Source organism: Peromyscus californicus, unplaced genomic scaffold (assembly GCF_007827085.1).
Source record: "Peromyscus californicus insignis strain IS unplaced genomic scaffold, ASM782708v3 Scaffold_9__1_contigs__length_137607984, whole genome shotgun sequence".
Lineage (NCBI taxonomy): Eukaryota > Metazoa > Chordata > Mammalia > Rodentia > Cricetidae > Peromyscus > Peromyscus californicus.
This window is the reverse complement of record NW_026294617.1, coordinates 90,991,182-91,002,752: the sequence shown is the minus strand read 5'-3', so window position 1 is coordinate 91,002,752 and position 11,571 is coordinate 90,991,182. Positions and strand designations below refer to the sequence as shown.

General features: G+C 33.6%; 1 protein-coding gene across 3 annotated transcripts; it reads left to right on the top strand.

The window, feature by feature from the left end:
• The first annotated feature begins 1,081 nt into the window (after positions 1-1,081).
• Positions 1,082-9,088, top strand: LOC128105735 (pancreatic alpha-amylase-like). Of its 3 annotated transcripts, none has more exons than XM_052731035.1 (10): positions 1,082-1,249; positions 1,567-1,713; positions 2,467-2,655; positions 3,402-3,467; positions 4,703-4,836; positions 5,515-5,637; positions 5,735-5,834; positions 7,160-7,278; positions 7,389-7,514; positions 8,899-9,088. In XM_052731035.1, the coding sequence occupies exons 1-10, from the start codon at positions 1,082-1,084 to the stop codon at positions 9,086-9,088; spliced, it is 1,362 nt and encodes a 453-aa protein (XP_052586995.1). The 3 variants fall into 3 exon arrangements, with proteins under 3 accessions (XP_052586995.1, XP_052586994.1, XP_052586996.1); XM_052731034.1 differs by having other exon boundaries at positions 3,402-3,632; XM_052731036.1 differs by lacking the exon at positions 3,402-3,467.
• Positions 9,089-11,571: the final 2,483 nt, after the last annotated feature.

The following is an 11,571-nucleotide window of genomic DNA, read 5'->3' as shown; positions in this document are numbered from 1 at the left end:
TCTACTTTACCTCATTCAAATCAGTGGCAAGGTCACTTTCTTGGTGAAGTAGTTCCCAAGCAATGAGTTAGAAAGATGTCTATGTTAAACTTACTGTCTTGTCAATGTTACTCATTATGTTCATCTATATTATGCTATGACCACTATTAATGTTTTAGTTATATGTATATGCATGCTTACTTTTATTTATACTAAAGAAACTTCTCGAATAGGTACCTGCATTGTCCATCATTGTATGCCTAACATTCCCAGTCTTTGGCAAAGTAACACTGACTCATCTCTTGCTGAAGTGAAGGGGAGCTTGTTTCTTAACCTATATTATAATTTCTTTTATAAGATTTTAGCAACATTGTGAAAGGCAATTGATTTTTACTTTTTATTAAGTAATATATCAGGAAGTAAAGATATCTGGCTCTCACAATGAACTAACTCTACTGTTCTGACCACTGAGTAAGTCTGTGGATTAATGAAGGAGAAATATGTATTTGTATAATCCACAGGCATTAAAATTTAATGTCATCCCTTATATAATATCTATCTATCACCTATCTATCTATCTATCTATCCATCTATCATCTATCCATTTATTTATTTATTTTGAGGGCTTTCTATATTCTGCTGACTTGCACAAAAAATCTTACTCCCTAGTACTGAGATAGCAAGTGCTTGAAATCACGCTTTGCAGTTTCTTAAAATTCAATGAAAATGTTGAAATGACAAAAAATCTAATTGGGGGCAAAAGCTGAATTGATAATCCCATGTCTATTTGTAATGGATCAATACTAAGATTTAAAGATGGAAAATCCTAGATATATTTTATTTCAGCTGTAATGTATTGGTGGAGGACGTAACAAGTAGGATATAGTACCATAATCAAATAATATGTAATCTTAAAAGACTTTAAATTTATTCTCCATGGGAGTTTCTGAAGATTCTTCAGCTGTACACATCATTGCTGCTAATCTTTTTCAGATTATAGCTTGTACTCTAAATGTTTGTTCATGATCATTTACTTTGCAAAATGTACCTTTTGCAGCATATAAATAGGCACAAGAAAGAACAGTGACAACTTCAAAGCAAAATGAAGTTCTTTCTGCTCATTTCCCTCATTGGGTTCTGCTGGGCTCAATATGACCCACAAACTCAGTATGGGCGGACTGCTATTGTCCACCTGTTTGAGTGGCGCTGGGTTGATATTGCCAAGGAATGTGAGCGATACTTAGCTCCTAAGGGATTTGGAGGGGTGCAGGTAAGATTTATTTATAATTTAAATGCAGAGTTTACTGTCCTCACATAAAACAGTATTTTAACCAAGCCTAGTGAGTCTGGGGACAACTTCATATCACACCTAACTATTCCTGTGGTGGGTATAGCATCTTTATACTTTGTTGTAGGATATAAGAGGTACCTCTACAATGTCTTTCCATATTTTCAGGCAGTTGTTAATCAAGGGAAATGCATGTGCATGGGTTGAGAAGCAATGTCAGATCACTGATAAGTTTCTACAAGATTTACTATGTAAAGTTAGCTGTAATCTGGTACTAATTATAATTGTTCTATTTGTAGGTCTCTCCACCCAATGAAAATATTGTAGTTTATAACCCATCAAGGCCTTGGTGGGAAAGATACCAACCAATTAGCTACAAAATATGCACAAGGTCTGGAAATGAAGATGAATTCAGAGACATGGTGACAAGATGCAACAACGTTGGTGTAAGTGATGTCACATTCTTTAAAATTATTATATATGAAAATATTTCTCTTTGTTTCCAGTTCTTTATGCTTGAATAGAAGGTTTAAAATTTCTAAAAATTTACATTACATTTTTAACTATTGTTGAAAATGTACTTCTGTCTTATTGTCACCTTATAAATCCTTGAATACATACATTTTTGCATTTGATAGAATAGTACTCATAAAACAAACTGTTCACTTTTAAAATTAACAACTACAAACACTTCTTAACATATTTCTGGTAGGCATTGGACCAGATGCGAGGATAAAGTCATCTTATATGATTCCTCTTTGTCCCCACAATTCTTGGGTTTTCTTCCCCATCCTTGTTTTTTAATGGTAAATATCTATTTTCTCCTATAATGAAGAGACATCATTCTGTCTGCTGGCCTTCAGACACATAGTAGGTATTGTAAGCTAAGTTCGCATGATCCTGCAAAATATCTAACATGATAGTCTTATTTTTATACTGTATTTTGCTTCCTTAAAAATTGATTTTTTTGTTTGTAGTTATGGTAGCTTCTGTTTATCTCCACTTAAAATTCTATATTTTTTCAGATTTTAGGACTATTGTTGATTTTATTTCACATTAGTTTCCTTTCCCACTTGACTCACTTTTGAATCTATAAATCATCAGAAGGTTTAGTTTGGTGATTTGCTAGCAGGTAATGAGTTTTCCATTGAAACTTTAGATTCCAGAGTCCAGCTGAACTATGTGCTTTTCTTCTCCAGGTCCGTATTTATGTGGATGCTGTTATTAATCACATGTGTGGCGCAGGCGGTGGTGCAGGAACAAGCAGTACCTGTGGAAGTTACTACAATGCTAATAACAGGGACTTTCCATCAGTTCCATACTCAGCTTGGGATTTTAACGATGGTAAATGTGATGGAGAAATTTATAACTACAATGATGCTAATCAGGTAATGAGAGAAATGGTGATCAGAATAAAGAAGCACTAGGTATCTAAGTATGCACAAGGCATTTATTTATGACCATTGGACAGATCCTTCAAATTCCATAGGAAAACAGGTTACTAAGACAGAATGTTTGGAAAATAGAAATGGAAAAAATGTCCTGGGTTTTTGTTGCATTATTTTTTAAGGAAACACCAAAATCAATGATAAAATGGAGACATTCTCTTTAGTGACTTTGTGTGAAAAATTTAAAAGCATTTTTCATCAATCATATAAATATAATCATATTAAAAATTATTAAAATAAAAATTAATGTTATATTTTCAGATTTGTAGCAGTGAAATTACTTAACATGTAGAAGTTACTGGTATGGATTCTGTGAACTACATAAAATAAAAAAGAAGAAATAATAGAAAGAGAGAAGGAGAGGAAGAGGGAAAAGGAGATAGAAGGGATAGAGAGGAGAGAGAGAAGTGACAGAGAGAGAAATAGAGAGAGAGAGAGAGAGAGAAAGAGAGAAAGAGAGAGAGAAATACCATCTAAAATTCTTACCAATTTAATCTGTATTTTCTATATATACAAGAGAAAATATTTTAAAGTCTATGTTCAAATTAAAACACTAGTACTTCCCATGTTCTAAGTAAAGGCACTAGGAAAATATCCACTTGTCAACGGGTGAGTGACTGAATGATGAAATGAATTCTTAGACCAGCCATGGCTTTTCATAAATCAATCACTTTTTGTTTCAATAGGTCAGAAATTGTCGTCTGTCTGGCCTTCTGGATCTTGCACTTGAGAAAGATTATGTTCGTACCACAGTGGCTAATTATATGAACCGTCTCATTGACATGGGTGTAGCAGGTTTCAGACTTGATGCTGCTAAGCACATGTGGCCCGGAGACATAAAGGCCATTTTGGACAAACTGCATAACCTCAATACACAATGGTTCTCTCAAGGAAGCAGACCTTTTATTTTTCAAGAGGTAAAACAATATACATATTCTTTTTAAACTATAAGACTATAATTTAATTACAATGCTTCTCTCTTCTTTTCCTTCCTCCAAACCCTTCCATATACCCCTCCATATGCTCCTTCAAGTAAATTGCATCTTCTTTTGTCTTATTGTTATTGTACAGACACACACACACAATTTATCTATGCACTTATATTCTTAAATATAACTGATACAGCCCATATATTCCTACCCATATATTTATAAGTTAGTACTAGACAACCAATCGGTGTGTTTTTTTTTTTCCCCAGGGAAGACCACCTTTCCCATTTCCAGATTTCCTCAGTTGCCAATATTTCTTTCTATAGTTCTGTGTGTAGTGTTGAGGCCTTGAGTGCTTTTCTTTAAATGTCATCATAGTACAAACCAGATAGTAGATAGGAGATTTCACTAAGCATATAATACAGAATGTAGGTTAATATCTCAATTATAGACTGTAGTATTTGAGTATTTAATAATAGGGTTGCTGGTATTCAGAAGTAGCACACTTAATTTATTACTGCAGCAGGTTACAAGTTAGTGCAAACTTCATTAATTCATTCTCCAAATCCCCAGACACCATTAAAAAAGACAGAGCAATCATAATGGTTGTTGTCTCAAGCCAATGTTTCTGAGTTTGAGATTTTTCTCATGATATCAGGTTTGTAAGCCTTTAGACAAATTTATTAAGCTTTCTGTGCAATAATAATGTCTTTTGAAATGTCCTGGGGATAATGCCTTTGTACCTCTTTCTCCTTGGAAGCAATAATGAACTTATATGCACTTCTGATTCTAACTTGACAACAACTGTTATATTAGTGTGGACTAATGAATTTTCCCCTCTGTCAGCCATCCTGGAGGATAAGAACTGACCCTGTAATTGGGTTTCTTTCAACAGTATGACAGACAGTTTATGAATTAATCAGAATCTTGGTATATAAAACTCATTAGGAACATTTCAAATAACAAAAATATGATAAGGATTTCTAAATGACAATATATTTAAATAACATGATTTAAATTCATATTAAAAATTACAGCTGACCCAATGTATTTGCTAGGTCATTGATCTGGGTGGTGAGGCAATTAAAGGTAGTGAGTACTTTGGAAATGGCCGTGTGACAGAATTCAAGTATGGAGCAAAACTCGGCACAGTCATCCGCAAGTGGGATGGAGAGAAGATGTCCTATTTAAAGTAAATATACACCATTTCTTCATTTCATCTATCATAGAACTCTTGCCATGTGACATCAATAAGATGTATCTTCAACTATTCTCATTTAAACAACTATGAGGCTGTTGATTATTAGGCTTACTGTTTCTAAACCACAACTAAGTATACTTTCCATTTGGGATGTCAATCACCAGGTAACCCTGGAAATCTAAAATATCACTTAGTGATTTTTGTCTGTTTGTGATAAATCCATTAGATTCCAGGAATGTTTACCTATGGCCTATTAAGGTTAGATCATTACTACAAGAATAGTTATATTAAGAAATGATACTTATAATGTAGTCAAGTATGAAATTCATATATATCAAGTAATTAATTGTAAATATTGAATGTTTATATTGTGACAGCGCAGTTGATTTCTGTTCTATATAATATAAAATGGATGTTTTACTTCTCAAGTCCATAAAATTACAATGCAATAAAAAATGTGAAGAAAACATTTTAAGACCAAAAATATTATGTTGTAAGACATAATGAGGATGTATATTATCATAGAAAATGATATTATATATATATATATGCATATGTACATGAAAGATAGAATTCTTATGGAACTGCCATTTGTTTAGATAACTGAAGATACTATATATAAAGTTACTCTAAGCTTTGTGAAATAATAATATGCTCTTTTAATTTTAGGAACTGGGGAGAAGGTTGGGGTTTTGTGCCTTCCGACAGAGCCCTTGTCTTTGTGGACAACCATGATAATCAGCGAGGACATGGTGCTGGAGGAGCATCCATCCTGACTTTCTGGGATGCCAGGTGGGAGAACATTCTTTGCTGTTGTGTAACCTGTCATTAATGACAGTTTTATATTATATACTTCACTTCTGCTTTAATACCCTTTTGAAACTTTCAGAATGTATAAAATGGCTGTTGGATTTATGTTGGCTCATCCTTATGGATTCACACGAGTAATGTCAAGTTACCGTTGGACAAGAAACTTCCAGAATGGACAAGTAAGTCTTGGAGTTCTTAAAAGCACATTATAATCTGGAAAAGAAAATAGTTCTGTTTTAATTTCACATGAAGTTATAGCATATGATACTTACTATTAAGTGATTATTCACTAAGTTTTTGTAAAGTAAGGACATTGAAAAAGTACCTGATAGTAAAAGCAATAGTATGAATAAGAGAAAGGTACAGAATGAAAACAGGTAGCCCTGAAAAGCCCCATAAAGTTTGCATGGGATCATACTTGTTAACACTGAATAGAATTTCAAATGATATATTCAAATTAGCATATTAAATGCTTTTAATTTTTTTCCTGTGGAACAAGAAGATAACTAATTTGAGTGTAATTAAGGAATACAATTGATACGAATTTATGAGAGTCACAGACCAATGATTTGCTGGGGAATCTATAAACAATATCTGTTTATACATAATATGTTTATAAAAATATATTATAAACAACATGTGCTGTTGGTTTTGTGCATAAGTTTAAACAATTTCAAAATTAATCTAAGAAGAGTCCATAGGATATCTAGTAGATTATGTGAAGGTTTCTGTTTCAATGCAAAAATCTAGAATCATAGAGCAACATCAAATATCAAATAGAAATGTTTCTTCTTTAGACATCTGACAAATGTTTTTTTCTATTTTCTTTTCAAAATGAGTTTCCTTCTGTTTTTTATTGACATTTGATCTGTTCCTGAAGAGCTTTCATGCTTGGAACGAGCCTTTTTTTCAGATATGTATTTAACTTTTAGACATCATCAATTTATACTTTGTTAAGCTTAATAAGGAAAGTTAGGCTGTTTTATAAGCACATATTACCATCAAATACTAAGAAATCAACTAATATTAACTTATAAATAGCTATATTAAAAGCATTTTCACAGATGTTTTTTAATTATTATAATAGCTAAGAACTGTGTCCTGTTTCATGGATAAACTGAGACACATTCATGTTATGTAGAAGGACGAAGATTTTTTTTCAGGTAGTTACTGGATCCTGTTCTCTATTGCTAGTGTTCCTGGCTCTAATTTTGTTGGTGTTAGGTGACATTGAAGAACTTTTAGTGCTATTGAGCAGCTACTACTTTGATAGAAAATGAGATGTTTAAAATTTGTTACTGGTGTTTTGAGTTGAGTAGTAGAGAACCTGAATTTTCATGGAAGTTAAGGACTCAGTGAAGGTCTATAACACTAAAGGACTTTGATTAAAATTATACTCTGCAGAGACAGCATTAGTGCAATAGGTTTGGATTTGGTTTTTATATAGTGGAAAGAAACAGGCAGATAGAAGCATTCAAATGATCTCACACTTTCAATAATTAAGGATGTGAATGACTGGATTGGACCACCCAATAACAATGGAGTAACCAAAGAAGTGACCATTAATCCAGACACCACTTGTGGCAATGACTGGGTCTGTGAACATCGATGGCGTCAAATAAGGTTGGGAGTGTCCCCTACAGAGCTTGTCCAATAAGAAAGTTGTTTAACTTCATGTTTTAAATTGTTGAAGTTTAAGGGTACCAGCGTTTCACATGATATTGTGCTTCTAGGAACATGGTTGCCTTCAGAAACGTCGTCAATGGTCAGCCTTTCTCAAACTGGTGGGATAATGGCAGCAACCAAGTGGCTTTTGGCAGAGGAAACAGAGGATTCATTGTCTTTAACAATGACGACTGGTAAGTGGAAATCAATTAAAGTAGGATTGTATACTATTATACTCTTAGACCCTTTTTTCGTTCCCTGTTCATTTATAGTTTCCATATGTGAAAAAGCTTTTAGATAATGAATTTATGCCACAAAAATGTTCAGGGTACAGAAGAAAAAAATATATTTGCTTACATATTTTCTTTCATTTTAATAAAACTTAGATTTTGAAATCTTTTATCATAGCTTACAATGGTAGTAGCATACATTTGTATTTGCAAACTCTTTTTGACACATTTCACAAAGCATATAAATAGTAAATATAAGTCTTAATGCCATCAAACAAGTACCATATTAGTACTGGAGTACTTTCCCACTACCTTTCAATAACACTTTTTTTATCCTTTATACTTATATACAGCCTTCAATGTTCCATCGCTTTGTTTAAATATTTAAAAAAAATACATATACTTGCATCTGGTCTATGAGCATCTTCAAGAAGCTGCTTAGTGTTGCCTAAAAAACTTTTATTATTGTCCTTTCACTGAGGTTCTTTCACCTGAGTCTTATTGTATGATTCTCTCATCTATAGTTCTTTAGTTCAGCTACCAGGAGTGGAGGCAAAAGTCTTTAATGCCACCACTTTGCAGACAGAGGCACCCATACTGCTGTGAGTTTGAGGCAAGTTTGGTCTGCATAGTGAGTTCCAGGAAAGTTAAGGCTGTGTAGAGAGACCCTGTCTTTCAAAACACAAAGCAAAACAAACAAACAAACAAACAAAATAACTTTTGCTCATAGAATCTCTTTGGGAGCCAGTGAACTGTCTCAACACAAAATCACCTTCCAATCAGGTTGAAAATATTTTTTCATAAATAGTATTTTATTAGCTGGCGACAAAATAATTAAAGTACATAATTTTTTTGAAAGAACACATGGCTGGTTGTTTAAAAACAACAGAATTACCATTACAGACAGTTTCCTACACTATAAACGTGTATGTATCCATAGAAATTCTAGATAATGTTTAATTAGAAAAATTTCTTTGCAGCTTCATGTAATCTAATAATTTTTGAAAAACATGATCTTAAAAATATTTTTTTAAAGTCATAAGTTTAAATCCAGCAGAGCTTGGACCTGAAAAAATGATGGTCCTCACAGAAGGCTTTTACTACTGACCTCCACGGGGTTCTTTAGCTTTCTGTGTCTGGGAGCAGTCACCACAGCCCATGAAACTAACAGACGTCCATAATAATGCCTTTGGTGTGGAGATTTCTCTTGTCTTGGTATTTGATTTTCTTACTGAGGCTCTGAGTCCTTAGTATTCTATAGCACATAGTTGAGACATTGTTTCATAGACAATGAATCTTCCTGCACTTCCCTGGTTTGAATTTAAATTAAACACTACTTTTTTTTCAGGTCATTGTCAACAACTTTACAGACTGGTCTTCCTGCTGGCACATACTGTGATGTCATTTCTGGAGACAAAATTGATGGCAATTGCACTGGAATTAAAGTCACTGTTGGCAGTGATGGCAATGCTCACTTTTCTATTAGTAACTCTGCTGAAGACCCATTTATTGCAATCCATGCTGAATCAAAATTGTAAGAATCAAATTAAATATATATAGAGAGAGCTTCAATTGAGTATGTTTCTTTTTTATATATTCCTTATGATTTTTGAAATTTCCTCTTCTTTACTATCAAGTGTGTATATGTGATGTGTGTTATCTGAGCAATGGAATGTATGTAGGATGTTTGAACAACTCTGTGTAATGGCCTTGCCTCTCTCCCTTTGCCCATGAGCTGTGGGATGACACTGAAGTCTTCAGGCTTTTCAGGAAAGCACCTTTACCTATGAGTAATGTTGCAACCTCATAATTACATCAATTTTTAGAGTTTCTTTCCTTTTATTAAAAGCCATTAACAGTCAACTTAAGTAGGCAGAAATCATGAAACTCACATACTCACATATAATCATTAGAGAACCACATCCAAAGTTTACTATGTATTAGCAGGAAATCCAATTTTTTTTTTCAAGAAAATTCTCAGAACTCTGAATTACATTGTGACAAATTTATTGCTTTACCACTAATGTAATTTCCACTATGTACTTCTAGATATTGCATGAAAAATTATTTTTAATAAAAATTCACTCACAATCTAATCACTTCTTAGACATGCCTTTGACCACTTGGAAATGTATCATTGTTCACATTTATCTAGTTACCACATTATTCAAATTTCTCTTATAGCTATTTCAAGAAAAATATTAATTTTTCTAATACCACAGTATACACACACAGACACGCACAATATATTTTGATTTTACATCAAAATTCTGTAATACTAACTTATCACTTTCTACTTCCCATCTATCCCATTAAATTTAAAGCAACCCTATCCAGTTCACACATGTTCAAGTCTTTTTGTTGATACCTGGCTCTTAAGTACAATGCCTTCATGAAAGAGAATGGAAGGTTATTTAATTGATAAAAATAAATGGCTAGTGGTTATACCACTTAAGATTATGAGGTCACATACCCCAGCAATGACTAATAGCTAATAAGCCATTCATGAAGTCTTGGGACCTTTCAGCTATTGCCTGATCCAAAGTGGAATGTTGATGTCCCTAGGGTTCCATGGAACTTATTCAGGTAAACACTGATATTGTGGGTTCATGGGTGCAATGGTTACATTTTGAACAGAGGACTAGTTGTCACACTACACCTTCCTATTCTCTGGCTCTTAAATCATCACTTTCTTGATCTTCTATTTTGCCTGGAAATGGTTATAGAGAAGTTCCTTTTAGGGATGAATATTCAGTAGTTACTTATTTGTGCAGTTGGATGAATTATATGACTCTCAGCATTAGCTATCACCAACGGCAAACAAAAGGTTCAGTGACCAAAGCTGAGTAAAACATATTAAACATATTAGTCAGACCTTTTATTTCCCACTGATCAAGTCCTTTTCATGCTTCTCACTTTTTTTTCAAGTGGTGGTGTTTCTCTGGAGAGTGGTAGACTTTCTGAGGCAACACTTTTGAAGAAAACTGACTCTCTAGCTGTTTTTTTTTTTGCCAATTCTCCTTTGGTTGTATATGTAAAAAAACATTTAGAAGGCAATTGGACACTATGCCCATTTGACAAAACAAGAGTAATACATTGTCCCCTAGTTCTTTAATTAAATAACCACGAACTTACAGCCATGGTCAAAAGTCCTGCTATGAATCATGTTGAAAATCCAATCACAAGCATTAGTTACCTCTGTAGCAGTTATTCCACTATTGGACCAGATGGAAGCTTCATCTGTGATTCCTCAATCATATCACTGTAGATGTAACCAACCATCTTATTAAATAAGAAACACAGAGCCAATTCAGAGAAGAAAGCCAAGAGGTCAGAGCTAAGAGCCTCACCCTTCCTGCTTCAGCGATCCTCTTCAGCCAAGAGAGCTCTCCGAAAGGGACCTACTTCCTGTGTGTTTGTCTTTATATAGTCTTTCTGTTCTGCCTTCTCATTGGTTGTAAACCCAAACACATGACCGCCTCGTCACTGCCTGTCTGTAGAGACTTCCAGGTCTTCTATGGTTGGAATTGAGATTAAAGGCGTATGTCTCCAATGCTGGCTGTATCCTTTTACACACAGAGATCTACCTAGCTCTGTCTACCAAGTGCTGGGATTAAAGGCGTGTGCTACCACCGCCACGCTCTTGCTATGGCTCTAATAGCTCTGACCCCCAGGCAACTTTATTTATTAACATACAATTAAAATCACATTTCAGTACAAATAAAATACTACCATATTTCCCCTTTTCTATTTTAATAAAAAGAAAAAAAGAAAAAGGTTATAACTAACAAAAAACTATATACAAAAGTACAATAACTATACAAGTAATAAATACCTAAACAATGTCTAGTCCATTTTTATTTGACAAATTCAGAGAAAATAATTTGATTATTTATCCTATTTTTGGTAAGTCCAAAATGTATCTAATTCACTTTCTATCCTAATTAATCTTCAACTATAACTAATTAACCTTCATCTATAACTAACTAATCTTCAGCTTCCTCAGAGACCCAAGAAGGAA

Excerpts from the sequence above, each read along its gene's own strand:
- LOC128105735 (XM_052731034.1), top strand. The coding sequence starts at position 1,082 with ATGAAGTTCTTTCTGCTCATTTCCCTCATTGGGTTCTGCTGGGCTCAA. Across the intron at positions 3,633-4,702 it reads GACCTTTTATTTTTCAAGAG|GTCATTGATCTGGGTGGTGA; the intron begins GTAAAACAATAT and ends TGTATTTGCTAG. Across the intron at positions 5,835-7,159 it reads GAAACTTCCAGAATGGACAA|GATGTGAATGACTGGATTGG; the intron begins GTAAGTCTTGGA and ends TCAATAATTAAG.